This window comes from Ascaphus truei, chromosome 3 (assembly GCF_040206685.1).
Source record: "Ascaphus truei isolate aAscTru1 chromosome 3, aAscTru1.hap1, whole genome shotgun sequence".
NCBI lineage: Eukaryota > Metazoa > Chordata > Amphibia > Anura > Ascaphidae > Ascaphus > Ascaphus truei.
The window spans coordinates 356919834-356937078 of record NC_134485.1 but is presented as its reverse complement, the minus strand read 5'-3'; the positions used below and the strand labels follow the sequence as shown (position 1 = coordinate 356937078).

At 46.4% G+C, this 17245-nt stretch overlaps 2 protein-coding genes across 2 annotated transcripts in view; one reads left to right on the top strand and one right to left on the bottom strand.

The window, feature by feature from the left end:
* The window catches only part of FOXO1 (forkhead box O1), a 44305-nt gene extending 34447 nt beyond the window's left edge, over positions 1–9858 (bottom strand). Inside the window, exon 1 of the mRNA XM_075592025.1 lies at positions 8869–9858. Within this exon, the coding sequence (XP_075448140.1) occupies positions 8869–9444 (576 nt within the window). The 5' untranslated portion in view covers positions 9445–9858. The remainder of the gene's footprint in view (positions 1–8868) is intronic.
* On the top strand, positions 9234–16885 carry LOC142490155 (uncharacterized). Its single transcript, XM_075592026.1, has 2 exons — positions 9234–10029; positions 14061–16885. The coding sequence occupies exon 2, from the start codon at positions 14069–14071 to the stop codon at positions 14825–14827; it is 759 nt and encodes a 252-aa protein (XP_075448141.1). The 5' UTR covers positions 9234–10029; positions 14061–14068; the 3' UTR covers positions 14828–16885.
* Positions 16886–17245: the final 360 nt, after the last annotated feature.

Here is a 17245-nt window from a genome sequence, read left to right as displayed (position 1 = left end):
ACCTTTCACTCTAAGGCCTGGGACATGGTGCAGGGAGCGGCGCTGGGCAGCGCTGACGCTCATGCTCTCCTGCTCAAGCAGGAGATTTCTCTTGTCCCTTCATGAGCGTCAGCGAGCGCGCTTGTGCCGGGTGGGAGGCGGGCCTGGAGGCGTATCGGGAGGCGGGGCTAGCACGCCACGGACTGCCAGTGGCTTCTGGCAGTCACATGACCGGCCCTGCGCTTGCATGAGCGGCAAAATTTAAACTGGCCTGTCTCCTGCATTTCCACACGCCCCGTCTAAAGCCGCGCTGATAGGGATAATGTATCCCCTCCGCGCGCCTCAGCACGGTCTTTTTGACCATGTCCAAAGCTTAAGGCTACAAGGAGCCAACACTGGGATTCAAACTGGGTTCATCCGCTTTAATATATATATATATATATATATATATATATATATATATATATATATATATATATATATATATATATATATATATATATATATATATATATAGAGCTTCTCCTATTTTATTTTCCCTTAAAAAAAAAAAAAAATACGTTTTCCCTGTACTATATCTTGCATGTCCCTTTTATAAATGATTATACTTTAACCAAAGTTCTACATACAGATGTTAAAAGACTTCCTGCCTTTGGTGGTGGTGGTGCCACATGCTGCATTGGCACTGAAGGATTAACACTTTGGGGTATCCCATTCAGGAAGCATGAACCCTCCAGAGCGCCATCACGGCAGACACCTGCCCACAGCGCTGTCGACTTGCTTGTTCGTCTGCAACTCAGAGGACAATTAACTAGTATTGCTACATCTGTATAACCCGGTCAAAATGATAATCTCTGGGGGTGGGGGGGAAACACACACCCACACACACGTAAAAATGTTGCATGCATAAAGGTAAAATACAAGTTAGAGCCTTGCTGCATGAATGGGCTTCTATATTGGGATTGTCCTGTTGAAAATGACCAATCGTAATATCTATGTAACGGGTATTCCGCCCCCCCCCCCCAATCGCAGATCTGTGGTGGGTGCAAGGAACATACGGTGTTACCATAGGTGTGGTGCGTTACCTGTTGGCTCACAGGAGGGCTGAGCTTCCGCCATGGGGAACCTGGGGAACTATATACTAGGGGTAACCACTTACTCAATTCTGCGCCTCCACCTGCGATGGCTCCCACCATAGGGGGAGTGGTTCCTCGCAGGACACATACAAATAATCAATACTCACACACAGTGATATATATATTAACTAATACCATTTACTGGGAACAGCATATAACACAAGACCATACAAACATATCAGAACAGGTGTCCCTCTCTCGAGGAGAAACTTACTGCGACGGCCCGCAGGACGCTTCCCCAACACCAGGTGATCCCACCCAGTGTCCAAAGAACCCCACCCAATGTCCCGCACTCTTGCAGAGAGAGGCAATGGGTGACTGCGCAGCCACAATTACACTAAGGGCCCGTTGGTGCACTTAGGACTGTATAGTACCTGCCGAGCACTCCGGTGCTCGGATCAGCAACAACTTCACAAAGGATCAGTCGTAGAATGACGTCATCTGATCCCCAACCGGCCTCTTTGCACGTGAACCGCCAGGGGCGATCCCAACCTGGAAACAGTCTCTGAGGATCCCAACTTGGATCCGAACCTCTTAGCAGGAACCGCAGCGTCCGCTGTGTCCCTATCTAATCTACCCTACTGTGACAGGATCCCTAACATAGGGCCTGTCCCTACAGCACTACGTGACACGCGCTAAACTATAGGCCGTCCCTACAGCACAGCAACCTGTAATGGCTTAGGGGGAAACTCCTAGGGGTCTACAGGGGTTAATAACCTACCCCACTCCCCTAACTCTTCCCAGTCCTGACTGTTACTAACTAGTCCCAGCGCCTGCAGCAACAAGCTGTGACCCACTGGATGCTGGCAGCCAACGTGCTGCGCAACACTGTGCCTGCCTGTCAGACCTCACAGCACTGACAGCCGTGACTCTGACAAGGCAGCACTACTCTAAGGGCAGCGTCCCTATCTTGGGCCTCCCTCAGCACTTACCTACTAACCTAGTGGGGAGTTGGGGCCTACCTGGGGTGTGGGTATCTATGTGGGTGCAGGAGCTGCACTCGCTCCCCGCACCCTTCCTTCCCTCACAGCTCCCCCGCTCCAACTGACGTTCCCAGCGCGCGAAATGTATCTTATCTCTCCCTTCCAAGTCATCCTTCAGCCCTATTGGCTCCCTGGTGTCACGTGGGGCATACAGAGGCTCATGGGACTTGTAGTCCCTGCTCAGAGCCTTCCCTGGTAGGCAAGGGCTTCGCGGGCTTTCTGTGCCTTGTCCTGCGCCGTCTATCTGGGGCTGCCTCAACCTTTCCTGGGCTGTCCCCACGCTCGCGCGACTTCTCCATAGCTCCAGGATCCTTCCTGCGCATGCGCGATCACTGGGCAATGACGGCGCCCTCCTCGCTAGCCGCCGGGACCCTAACGACGCGACCGCGGCCTTAGCGACGGCCCGATCGCGTCCCCGGCAACCGGCTGCCTGCAGGGGAAGACGTGCTGCTCCCTGCTCCGGCCCCCACCCTTGGAAGCAGCCGTCGGGTCCGTCGCTGACTCCGGCGGCACCCGCGACCGTGCTGCACCAAGAGAGGGGGGGTCTCAAGGAGCTGCTGGAGACCAGGGCTACATCTACAAGAGTATTTAAAACAAGAACGCATTGTGTAAGATACAGTAGGGTTAATGGAGTAAGCAGAGTTAGGCGTAGTTGTCTGACTGGTGCGTGGTATAATGTATGGTCTGTAATGGGATGAGGAAGGAGCGAGAGGACAGGGGGAAATGGGAGATGCTTCCTCCCTTTCTGCTTCAACGAACCGGGTTAACAGAATCCACAAAAGGCTTCGTTTGATCTAGGACTAATACAGCTACTGTATTAGTACAGCACTCAACAGGTCTGGTTTTCCTAATTGCTGGTAATTTATAGATGTAGAGGTAGATTTTTAGACTTGTGTTTGATCAAAAACAGCCAAATACCTATTCCACAAGTCACAGTGAGAGTCCTGAAATATGAATTCCTTTGTAAGATGTATAGCAACCAACACATAAAACACTTCTAACTTCTGTATGTGAAACACACACACACACCAAATAAAGTTTATTTTGGAGATGTATTTTGGGATTGCTTACTGCACATTACATTTAATTATGTTGAGGGGAGGGGGAAGAAAAGAAAAAACTTAGAGGTAAAGATGCTCCTATTACATTATAAATACATTTAGAATTTCGACAGACAGACAGAGAGACAGAGAGACAGAGAGACAGAGAGACAGAGAGACAGAGAGACAGAGAGACAGAGAGACAGAGAGACAGAGAGACAGAGAGACAGAGAGACAGAGAGACAGAGAGACAGAGAGACAGAGAGACAGAGAGACAGAGAGACAGAGAGACAGAGAGACAGAGAGACAGAGAGACAGAGAGACAGAGAGACAGAGAGACAGAGAGACAGAGAGACAGAGAGACAGAGAGACAGAGAGACAGAGAGACAGAGAGACAGACACAGAGACAGACACAGACAGAGAGACAGACAGAGAGACAGAGAGAGAGACAGAGAGAGACAGAGAGAGACAGAGTGAGACAGATTGAGAGTGAGAGAATTCTTGGGCAGATAATGAATTATTGCACAAAAAAAGGTATCTTCAGCTAACAAATCCTGTAGACATCACTGAAATACCTCTTTTAGAAAGAGAAAAAAGTGTACATTAAAAGGGGTTAAAGCAAGGTGGTTGCCGGTATTTGTTTATCAAACTCACACAACTATAAGTATTTTTAAATAATTTGGTAAAGTTATATTGTAAAACACTACGTGGAGCCTTGGAAGGGGTTTAATTTTGCCCAGGTACTCCCCTTTTGTCGCATGTCATGGTTTAACAAGTGCTTGCACACTAAGCACTTGTTACTCTCTCTATATAAACCTGTACTGCCCCCCTTATAAATGCAGAGCAGACTAAGGCTAGAGCTAAAACCCGATTAATACTTCATTCAGAATTTTAAAAATGCTTGGTTACCAAGGAAACAAAAGCTGCCAAATCATTGCCCTAAACCGTTACATTTATTATTATGCTTTACAAAACGGTGTTTTCTAGTCCGCTATCAGAGGCTGCACCTCTAACCCCAGGAGTCAGATGCATGAAACAATAGAACAAAGCAATGAGACTTATTTTAATTGTCTCACATTCTTGCTGCTGGTAAACTGAAGGCAAACACCTAGTAAAATTACCATGTTTTGCTTCCTTTTGGGGTTATTAATCAAGCTCTGTTGCAGGTTAACACAGCCAAATAGGCGTTAACTGCCACGCAACTCAATGGGAGTTCATGCCCACTCGGATGCATTAACCCATAACAGAGCTTGATGATTCTGGGGGATGTCAATGTAGGTATAAGTACATAAAGCCGCAATTAGTGTGCGCGACCGCATGACATCATTGGCACGAAACATGCACTAGGCTGGAGGCTATTGTGAGGCGAGGCAGACGCTTCACGTGGCTGGTTCACCCTCATTGGCAGAACCGCTCAAGTAACATGGCAAAACCAATTTGAAGTGTATTTTCAAATTTTGCGTTCGCTCTGCATGCTCGTGCACACTATGGGTGGCCTCATTGAGCAACACACATTTGTGTTTGTGGCGCGCGCACCTGCACTATAATCGCAGCCCAAGGCAATGCAGCATTCAACCACGAGTGTTCATTGTACCAATGGGTCATTGGCCTTTTCAGTTCTTAAAAGAAAATAAAGATATCACATGTGAGCATATGCACATGTCTCAGGCAGGTCCACAAAACAGCCTTTCCCCTTCATCTCTTAGCATACAATGCTACCAGTGTAGCCAGGGATTCTGGGTGATGTCATGCAAATGAACAGTCGCCGTTTGCTTCTGATCCCTTTTAACACGGAGCTCTAGAAGCTTATACCTACCGTATTACACAGCTTTTCAGCACAGCCTGGGTTCAAGTGCATAGCCAGTTAAACTACTCACAGACAGCAGTGTCGACTTTTTGGGTCTCAGTGTGAGGATGCTTATTCTGGCTTTGCAATGTGAGGCCGGAAAGAAAGAAACCCTGGAGAATTTACAGGTGCAGCTCCGCAACAAGAAATGTGTTCACATTTTTTTCCAAGCATTACACAATGTTTAACTTGCAAAATTGGTAGGAAAGTCAGTTTTAAAGTTCTTCCAGTCAAAATAAAGTGATTTATGGTCCACAGTGAAAACCCATATCCTGTATGTGGAACTTAAGTGGGCAAAATGAATCTGTGTCTATTGAGAATTTACAAGAGATTTTCCTTTTGCGTCAAGTTTGCTCTGGTTTCAAATGTAAGTAAGTTTCTTAAGTAATCTCTTATAGATAACGGTTCACAACTGGCTGCTTTTTAAATAAAAAAAAAAAAAAAAAGAGAGACTCAAGTCTACATGTTATACTGTGCCAACTGATCCCCAACACACACTTTACGGGCAATATCGTAGCCCACCACTAATTGGCCTTTTTCTCAACTATTTTAAACTCTCAAATCAAACTCTACAACAATTCACTCAACAACCCTTTTCCATCTTTACATAGGCAGTAGAATCACAAATCTAAAAATAAAATAAAAAAATAAATAAAAAAAAGGAGAATCTTAAAAAGTGGTGAATACCAATTCTGAACCAAAATATTCTAAGGAAAAAAAAAATGGGTAATACATGCAAATGTTATATTTCTATTAATCTCTGAATGCCCCAGCATTAGTAATTTTAATAGTGATGTGATTATTCATATCTGCTACATTTGTGGGTTTCTGTCAGCCTACTCCACCCCTGCTATTTCCTCTGAAGTGATCATGGCTTGAACTCATTTTTGGTGAATCTGCTTGTCCCCATCCTTAGAAGGGAGTCCTGTTTCACTTGTAACGCAGGGCAAAAAAAAAAAACATACAAAAACGTGGAATAAATCATTTTCACAGCCATCAACAAAAAGCACACCAACAGATCATAGATACAAATACATGCTGCCACTACCTCCAGTCATGGTAATAGGCTTAAATGAAGATAGACAGCAGTGATTTCAATATTACAAGGATCAGAACACAGAAACTAAAAATGCTGCACACCTTAAGAGTGTCCACACAAAAACCAACAACTTTTACATCATTTATCCAAAACAGCATATAACTACAGGATTTCACAGAGCATCAGAGATTATGAAAACCCAAACTACTTTACTGTAAAACCTCAGAGGAAAAAAGTGTGAAAAGTAAAGTAACCGTTCCAAACCATGGGGAAAACCTGTGGCAGACTTTCAGGTAGCAATTGGGTTCATGGTAATTAAGAGACAACTAATTTCTTAATGCATTCTTTTATCGTACATATAGTATTTGCACACTACTACAATAATTTCCCAGTTAGGATCGCATTGGTTTTACAGCATATTTTTCAGCAGAGTAATTGTTTTATGTGTTACAAAAACTACCCTCTAAGCCTTAGCCTTTATTTATGGGTTAGTTTTTATGATGTGGTTTGCATGCTAATCCTAATGTGCATGTCATTACAGGTCGCAATGCTGACAACCTGTAAGAATTCCCTCAATTTGTCAATTAAAACAAATAAATTGCTCTGCAAAAAATACTGTTGACCCTCCTGGCAATGAAGAGGTTTGCGAACAATTAGCTTTTGTCTTTTAGATGGCGTGAGAAGTGTAATCCCTGCAGGAATGCGGAGGGACTTAAATATCAAGAGCAGACATTGCCCTGGGAGAAGCGTCATGTACATAAGGTTTAGTGGGATTTCTGACCTGTGCTTTGCACAACTGGCAGTTCAGGAAGTGTGCTGGACATGAATGCTAAAGGTCACAGCTTCAGGACAGCTCCAGTAGTAGCAAGAACTATTTACTAAATCACCAACCCTCTATGCTTCACTGTACCCCAACATGACATCCCTCCCTCTACAGGCTGTGATGCAGATGACATGTGTGCCAACATGATGCCAGTTTAGGAGTGACTGCACAAACATATGCAGTTTAGCACAGATTTCCATGATAAAAAAAAATAATTTAAAAAAAAGTTTGTCGCTGACCTCAGCATAAAAAAAACTACCTCCAACACAAGCGAACATGAGTAATGTCAGACATTCGTTACTTGGCCCGTATTGCTTTAAAGTGGAAAGATGCAACCTATACACATTATGCAACCAGAGAAGGGAGAGTCTCAGATACATGTAGGTCTTGGAAACATCCACTTGAACATCTCACAATTCTGCCGCTGGGCAGAGATGGGAGTTTAATGGAGGGGGGGGGGGGGAGGGGAGAAGAAAAGTATGCTACATACTAAAAACAGGAGCAATGAGGCAACTCTCCCCCCTCCCCATCTCACAAAGAAAGAACATCGAGAGAAATGTTCCAGAGATCAGACACAAGCAGCAATGAGACCCCCAGGGACAATCAAGGCTCAGATACCGAGATCGTCAACAGTTCATGTGAGGGGAGAAATTAAAGCAAGAAGCCAAACACTATTTTAACCTCACATTTGTTTTTGTTTTTCCTTAGAGATGCGGTTGTTACTTTTCAGATTCAAGGAAATCCCTGACAAATTTGACACTAATGCCCACAGCAACATTCCCCACACAGCATTTCGTAACACTTATTATCCCAAGGATGACTGCATGCGATTGGAACGAGGGGGTAAACTTGTGTGTGTGGGAGGGTGGGGGGGGGGGTTCAGGCTGCTATACTTTGATTAGATAAAAATAAAGACATGGGTGGGTTTACATTAAGATTTCCTTATAGGTGCTGCCTATGAAGAACATTACCTATGCAGTCCCAAGACACTTTTTTGTACTCGCCAGTCATATACAAGTCAGAATAACCAGAGAATCCAGTTCCACTCAGGAAATGGACAGTGGGGAGAATTTGTCATGACATGTAATGCACTATAGTGGGCTACACACACACACACACACACACACACACCACAGCTGGTTGTGCTGAGGAAGAGGAGTCATGGCTCACCATCAGGGCGAGGTCACCTCATGGTAACAACCCCTCAAGAGTCTTATTACACTAAAATCAGTGATCCATGGGGATGGGTTAATCAGCTCTGTACCCAGGGCGCAGTCTGATAACTGAGCAGACGACCACAATCCCAGATGCTTCCTGCCTCATCCAACACCTCAACGCTTGCTCTCCTACACCTGTATCTAGTAAAGCCACCAGCAAGTACTCGGAGACTGGCAGGAGCTCGGTTATCACAGAAATCCTCACCGCAAGTGACCATATAGTTACCGACAACCAAGAACTGGGTTACAAGTCAGAGGCAGTTATCGGTGGTAATGAAGTGCAGGGGAGTTTGGTTTCCATTAGGTCAGATAAACACCAGTAGAACACCAATTACTTGAATTCCCAGCATGTTATCACACACCTGTTTAGTTGCCGTCAGGGACATGTCAGGATTAGTACAACTACCAAGACATGTCACAAGGAGAAGTCACATGCAAGTTACACAACAGGAGATATTACCCGAGTGTAGGGTCTTACATAGAGCACTGTGACTCAGGGTCTGGGTGTAAAGATACTGCCAACATTGTTTATATCTGGAAGACCATGTGCTCATTAGGAAGACATTCACGTGTATATATGATTTGATGTACATAGCGCTTACAGCGTACGCAGCAGCACTTCACAACAGAAGGTAAATGCAAACAATGGGAATAAGTGCAACATAAGGCAACACGGGGGGGGGTGGCTGCCCCCAAGAGCTGACAGTCTAAGTGTATATGGAGTAAAGAAGTCCCCTTCCCTACACGCAGAGAATAAGGCAGCTAGTCTCACACATTCAGCACAAGGACACTGTGCACTCCTCACCTTCCAGCCGGCAGAGCTGTTGCTGTCCCCCTTGTCCTTGAAGTAGGGCACACTCTTGACCATCCAGTCGTAGATTTGGGACAGGGTGAGCCTCTTCTCAGGGGAGCTCTCGATGGCCTGGCTAATGAGGTCGGCGTAGGACAGGTTGCCCCAGGCGTTGCGGCGGGAGGAGCTGCTCTTGCGGGGCTGCTGGGCTCCCAGGGGTGCCGGGGAGGAAGCCGGGGAGAGAGCCGGCACGGACTGGGGTGCGTGCAGCGCGCCGGCCTGGGGGTGCCGCTGGTGGGGGTGCTGGAGCTGGTGTCGGATGTCCTGACACGGGAAATCTCCGCACACCCCCAGAGCCTCGGCCGGGTCAAAGTCCTCGCTTTCCTCCAACAGGCTCAGGTTGCTCATGAAGTCCACATTGCCGGTCGTGGGGTCGGGCTGCAGGGAAGGGGCCGGGGAGGAGTTGGCAGAACTGCTGGGGTTAAACTCCGGCCGGGGCAGCGGCCAGGTGCAGGACCGGGGCCGGGACAAAGGCTCGAAATCCGGGTCTATTTCCACCACCGGCGGAGGGGGCTGAGGTGCTTCAGCCATGGCACCTTAATAAACCCCCTCTTCACAACAACAGTTCAGCAGGGGGGCAGTGGAAGTGAGGCAAAGGAGCCCACCCCACACCGTGCAAACAAAAAAAAAACAATAGCAAAAAAGTTGAAAGTCACTTCATCAGCATGGCCCTAATCTGCTGCTGCGCACGGGAACGCGGCTGGAACGTTGTCTGCCAAATGGAAGCCTGACCCGGAGCGTTCGAATCCCTGCGTCAGTGCGTTCGCCGGCTCCCCGCTGCTGTGATCTCGGCGGCAGCTGCCTGCTCAATGTCTTCTCCAGCGAATCTCTGCGACTCCGACCTGCCCCCGGCAACGAGGAGTAGTTTACTGGAACCAGCCGAGCGTGTCACGCGCCGGCCCCTCCCCCGGGTGGGAGGAGACTGGGCTGACAGAGGGGTTCTCAGGGTTGTCCAATAGAAACCTCCCGTGGTTGCCTCCTCCTCCTTCATCATCTCCCCCTTCCACCCGGTATAGCAGCTGCCTTCCACTGACTGGGCGGGGAGGACGCGGCAGACACATCACGTGGAGAAGCTCGTTGCACCCTTTCGCTCCTGGGTGCACCGGCAAAGCTAAGGTCTGACAGACTCAGATTGTGTCTCCGGCACCGAAAGAGTGTGTGTGTTTATAATCATGCATGCAACGTGCCTGTGATGTGCGCGCTGCAGCTCCCACTCATAGTATTCACCATAACATAGAGGAGGGGACACAGGTGAAACGTTCCTTTTCATACCTGCTCTCTGTCCCGAATTCACATTGTGTCAACAGTCAGATCATGTCTCCAAACAGCAGCGAGGGGAATGACATTTCAACATAACATGTGTCTATGTTGTATCCCAGCACGCAGAGTTCACGTGGTAAATAAAGCTTCACGCTCATCTGTTTGACAAATAGTTATATATTATGTGGGGCCTGTGGCAAGTATCAAAGGTGCCACACTGGGGCAAATCACAAGGGGGTCAGCGAAGGGGTAACATCTGGTTGCAAACTAGGACCAAAAAGTCGTGCAAATAGCATCAAATACATGAGTACAATTGATATTATGAGACAAGCTTTTGAGAGTCCTCAGGTTAGGCATTTGCTTGAAGTGAGGAAGAAAGGAGAACTCTAGAAAGCTTGTCTTATATCAATTGTTAGTCTAAACAAAGGTATCACCTCATATTGAAGTGCTCGTTTACTCTGCACTATCACAACTGCACTAACACGGATATTTCTATTTAATTAACCAAATACATCAAATCATTGAAAACATTTGTTTTTTCCATTGATTAAGATAGGGCTATGTTATGTCCCACTATTGGAGCCTATAGACTTTGTCACTTAACCCTTTATATATACATATATATCTCAATGAGAAAAAATTCCACAGCAATGAGGTTTTTTACATATCCGGTGCCGTGATGACTCCTTAATCCACCAGTTTTGGGCTGGCCAGTCTTCTCAATCTAACATGTTTATTATGAATGTGTCAAAGTGCATGTATCGATTTGACCTTCTTTTTTGTTGGTTACAGTTTAACAGCAGAAATCTCTTGTCGGAGCCATACCTAAAACACTTTGCTGTAGCGCCATATAGGCTATGAATTATGTACTGTTTTCTTCTTTGGCTACTCCAAGTTTATCACAACAAATGTGTTTTCAAATTTGATATAATAATGGTCACTTGGTGGTGGTGGTTCCAATGACTCATACTAGATTGCACTGGAACACTTAATTCCCTTCCTATAGCTCCATGTAACCGCTTCCTGTATCACCTGTTGACATACCCTGTATTACGCAGAGTAAATGAGGTGCCAAGTGACAAGAATAAAGGCACATACAAAATTGTACTTTTTAAATAATTTTGGGGGGAAATGTCAAATTGTTCAGTTTTATGAATAAGCCCTCACAGGCTCTATATTCAATATGCTGTGATGTCATTTCCATGTTAGGAAAGCAGTGAACGCTAATCTAGTGAATGGGGCTCAGAGCTTTCCTGACAATAGATGGGCGAATCTGCCCAAATCCATTTCCTGGATTTTCACACACTTTCCCCCAAAAATCTGTCTTGCGGTGTATGTATGTGTGTATATGTGTATATGTGTGTGTCTTTATTGATATAGCGCCATTAATGTACATAGCGCTTCACAGCAGTAATACACATGACAATCATATAACAAATAATATAAATAACACATAAAGGGGAGAAGTGTTTCACACATAAGAGTAACATTAGATACAAAGGGGGTAGAGAGAAGACATCCTTGAGCAGAACGCAAGAGTCGGAATGGTGTATAGCGAGAAACTAGGGCTGAGATGTAAGGAGGACCAGAAGAGTGGGGGAGCTATAAAAGTGAGTAGAATTGAATGTGTGATATGAGATTTGATAGGAAGCCAGGAGAGGGATTTCAGCAGGTGAGGCGCTGAGACAGATTTAGGAAATAGTAGTGATTTTGGCAGCAGCATTTAGGATAGATTGTAGGGGGACAAGTGAGAGGGAGGAAGACCGGAGACCAGGAGGTTACAGTAGTCGAGACGGGAGAGAATGAGGGTCTGTGTCAGAGTTTTTCCAATCGAGCAACAGAGGAAAGGGTGTATCTTTGTAACATTGTAGCGGAAATAAACGACAGGTTTTAGCTACCTTTTGAATCTGAGAGAGGAGTCAAGTGTGACCCCTAGGCAGCATGCTTGTGCTACTGAGTGAATGATGGTACTTCCAAACAGTAATGTGGAAGGAGGTAGTAGGGCCAGGTTAGGGAGGAAGTATGTGGAGCTCTGTTTTTGCCATGTTAAGTTTAAGTCGACAGAGGACCATACAGGAGGATATAGCAGAGAAACATTCAGAAACTTAATCTGTACAGTGTTAGGATATGGGTTGAAAAGTAAATTTGTGTGTCATCAGCATAGAGGTGATATGGGATTAGGACACCTAGAGAGAGTGTGTAAAGAGAAGATGCCCCAGGACAGAGCCCTGGGGTACCCCCACAGAGAGATCGATGAGGAGGAGGTGTTAGCAAAAGAGACACTGAAAGTACGGTGGGAGAGGTAAGAGGAGATGAAGGATAAGATTGTGTTACGAATACCAAGAGTATGGAGAATGTGAAGGAGAAGACGGTGGTCCACAGTATCAAATGCTGCAGAGAGGTCGAGTAATATGAGCAGAATGTAATGGCCTCTGTCTTTTGCAGCATGGAGGTCATTAGTTATTTTAGTGAGGGCTGTTTCAGTGGAGTGAGCAGTTCGGAAGCCAGATTGTAGATGGTATAGGAGAGAATAGCTGTTGAGAAAATGAAGCAAGCGACAGAATACAAGACAGTCAAGGAGTTTAGAGGCAAAAGGCAGGAGGGAGACAGGTTGATAGAAAGACAGGTAGGGTCAACCTTGCCGTTTTTGAGTAATGGTATATCTGTTGCATGTTTGAAGGAAGAGAGAAAGGTACCAGAGCAGAGGGAGGAGTTAAAAAGTATGTGAGCGTAGGGATTATAGTAGGAGCAAGAGGTTTTAGGAGATGGGAGGGAATGGGGTCAAGAGGGCAGGTGGTAGAGGGAGAAGAGGAGATCAGCAACGACACATCCTATGTGACAGCAGAAAAAGAGTCAAGGAAGGTAGGAGGAGAGTTAGGAAGAGGTCTAGGATGGGAGGGGGATACAGAGGAGATGTCCTGACGTATGGATTCCATGGATTTGGTCGGTTTTAATCCATGCGGATTCATCAAACACCACCATTTGATGAAATCCACAGATTCAGCAATCCGTGGTGGAGTCTTAAGAATTTACCAAAGTATTGCTGAATCAGCGGATTGGATTCTACAAATATGTCTGCGGGTTGCAGAATCCGGAATGTATTGGTAAAAATAATGCAAAATACGCAAAACACGAATAGCCCTTTTTGATATTGATTCACTGAAATCTGTGGATCAAAGAAACCGGCCAAATTCACAAATTGGGATCCAAATTCACCCATATCTATTCCTCACATGGAGAAGCATCTTCACAATAAATGGAACCGAGACCAAAGAGCACCCTTCACTTGAAAGTGGCTCTTCCTTCTCCCTGGTTATGGCAAACGGGATTAAGTGCCAACAATATGAGCACCATGTTTGCAAACTGTTGCTCTATATTTATTATTGATATTATTAATTTATTTCTGTATAGGACCATTTTTAAAATGGTGTAAAGTCACCTTCCCCGTGGTACTACAATCTACTCCAGCATGGGAAAATTGGCTTCAGAGTGTATTGAATAGGGGCCATCAGAATGTGCTCAATATTTCATATTACTATTTTGTTAGCTTGATGAAGTTCATTTAAGGATAACCTTTAAAGTAGCAATCCCAACCCATATGCTATAAATGTTGTGTTATATTCAGAACCAGGATGTCCCGCAAATCTGAACATAGTACTTGAACCTCTCCTGTTCCCAGGGTAATTACACAGTAAGCAGACTTACAAGTTTCTTAGTACTGTAGAAAAGCACTTTCCAGGAGATCCTACAGAGGCCTCATAATATAGGTAGGCTAGTAAACTATACGCAAATAAAATTTCACCAGTTAAATATATATTTTTTACATTTGAATGTACTGATATACACAAAAAGGAACAGACCTCTGATGCTCTGTCTTTTACCTTCAGCCACGGTGATGGCGTCCTGCAGCAGCCTTGATAATAATCAGGAAGGTATAGACAAAGTGGAGTTTCTGACGGAGGCCTATGGAGTGGCGGAAGACGACAGAGCCCTGTGGGCTAAGTACTATGCTATCACCCAAAAGGACGGGGAAGATTTGTCGGCTTTTATCCATCGTTTGCAGATAGCGTTGGGACCCTTGCTTCACCGTAAGTTCGTCTTAGCCTCCCAAATGGATGAATACCTTCATAAGCAATATCTGCGGGGTTCCAGTCCAAATCACCCCATTGCTAACATGATTCGCGAAAACCTCACCCGAGGGAGCCCGCCTAACTTCACTGGATTACTGCAACAGGTTAAGGAACACAAGGCTCATCTATTGCTCCATTCTCCCCAGAAATCTAAAGCGTCTTCTAACCCTAAGAGCAAAGGATCTAGCGAAAAGAAGGAGGAAACTCCGATCAAAACAGTGTCAGACCGGCCGAAGTACCCTGGGAGGGCTTCCCCACCATACAACCATCGTACGCCGTCACGTGACCTGGCGTGTTATAAGTGTGGGAGGAAAGGGCACCTGTCCTACGACAGCCATATGGGAGAACGCCGTGACCGGAGCCCGTCTCCCAAGAAGTTCCCTCCTAGCTCTATGGTTTGTGGGGTATACACAGCCGATGGAAGTGTCTCAGAGTCCCCTGAGCAACAAGAGCTCCTCTCGACCATTGATCCAGCTAAATCCACTGCCGGTGATGACAACCCCACCCCTGATAGGAATACTTGAGTGGGACCTGTAGCCCTCATACGCGTGTTAGTGGATGGTATCTATTCCTCGGCGTTGCTGGACACAGGGTCCCAAGTGACCATCATATACCGAGGATTCTATGATCAGCATCTTCAGAAGAGGCCGCTGAAGTCTGCGGAACATATGAAAGTGAGGGGCTTGAGCAGTGAAGATTACCCTATCGATGGTATCGTAACGGTGTCACTAGAGGTTCAACAGCTCAATACTGGGAAATCCCACCCCATGGAAGTGGAAGCCCTAGTGTGTCCGGAACCCCATGATCTACCCAAATACCCAATCATTTTAGGGACTAACGGAGACATTGTGCGAGCCGTCATTCGAGCCTACCTACAAGAGACTAGTAATGATACCACCTCCGAAGATCCCCAAGAGGGACCCTCTCAAAGGGGCCCTCGAATTGGACGAGCATCTCCCGGGGGAGCTACGGGTAAAGGGCTCGGTAACCAAACACCTAATACGGTGACTCCCGAGAATTCACTTCTGGACACACGGAGTCCATGTTTTGTGCCTTCCAATGACTGTTCAGAGACTTTATTTCCCTCAAGGGAAGAGGCTGAGCCTCAGGACTATTATGGCCACTCTCTTGAGGGAGTGACCGAAGGACAGCTCCGAAGGAGTCAGAGAGTCGGGCAGCCTCCAATGAGAATGACCTATGTTCAGTTCGGGGCACCCCATTATGAGGCTCAGCAGTGGGCTCGCAATAGAGTGAAATCTGTTATCGTTATGCTCAGTGAGATGTACAATCTTATATAGAGCTATGATATGTTAAGTTGTACGTATTCATGCATTTTTAGTATATAACCTGTGTTCAAGTTATGATCAGTTATTGTTATGCTGTTCCAAGCGTGGTCGTTGGATTCCACAAGGGGGAGGATGTAGTCAGGTCCCCCAGACTAACCCTCACCTCCGTTGTGGTGAGAGAGTCAGGGAAGGTTGCAGGGAGCGCTCCGGTGCACCGGAGGCTCCGCGGCTGCCCAAGCATCCAGGGCGCCGCCATGTCTGTATTCACGCATGTGCAGTATAGTCCTGTAGGCGACACCAGAGAGGTCGCGCATGCGCAGCACTGACCAACCAGAGGAGGCTTTAGAGTAGGGGACTACAAGTCCCATGAGCCTCAGCAGGACCAGGTGATGGCCGGGAGCCAATAGGGCGAGGAGACTGAGCAGGGAGAGGTTAGGAGGTTGTGCTGGGGAGCACGTTGGGGAGAGAAGACCGGGAAGGGGAAGAGATAGGAGCTCAGTGTGTAGAGAGGCAAGTAGCCTCTACACTAGGCCCGCATACCCCCAGGCCCAGATAGGCCCTGAGTCCCAGTCAAGTCTAGTTTATATAGGGACAGGCCCTAGAATAGGAACCTGTCACGTTAGTGTGTGTGGAGCTAGGGACACAGAGACTGTCACAGCTGTATCCCAGAGGTTTGGGACCAGACCTCTCCAGAAGTACCATCAATCACCGGGTGGGATCGGCCCGGAGGACATCACAGACAGCCCCACGTCATCGGATCCTTTGTGAAGACCGTTTGCGGGCCCGAGCGCAGGAGCGCTCGTCAGGTAACATCCAATAAAGTGCACCAACTATAACACTGTCCATATAGTGGCTGCACAGTCACACACATACATTCACCTTGGGGGATTATGGTGTGGGATATTGGACACGGTGTGGGAACATGGTGAAGGGTCGCGTCCTGCGAGACGCGTTAGTTATTGTGTCTCCTTGAAGAGTAACATTAACAGGATTGGTATTATGCATGGTTATGGTTACCGCTAGTAAAGCTACTGTTTCTTTTACATGCTGTGTGAGTAGTACTGTATTATTGTCCTGTGAGGAACAACTCCCGCTCTGCTGGGAGCCATCGCAGGTGGAGGCGCTGCACCTGGTAAGAGATTATCCCTACATATACATTGCCCCAGGCTCTCCGTGGCAGAGGCTTATGCCCTGCGAGCCAACAGGTTAGACAGCATTGGTAGTATACTGTATTCAGAAGGAAACAGGGCTACATAAGTTTACTGCATTTATTTTCTTTTTACTGGATCACAAAATGTACCCAACGTTTCGGCGATGATAACCCACCCTTCATCCGGTACACACACACACACACACACACACACACACACACACACACACACACACACACACACACACACACACACACACACACACTGCATAGAAGAAATATTTCCTTTAGTAATAGTAATGTATCACATTCATATTGTTTATGGTTAGTATGTTAGAAATTCACCAGCTTATCTAATTAGTTGACGGTTCCAAACCTCAACCAGTGGGCTCTACAGAACAGTGAAGTTCTCTGTTCTAACACACAGGCAGAAATAGGAACAATAGGTAGAATTGATGTTCTTTAGGTACTGTGCAGGACCTTAAAAATAGATGGTGTAGTACAGG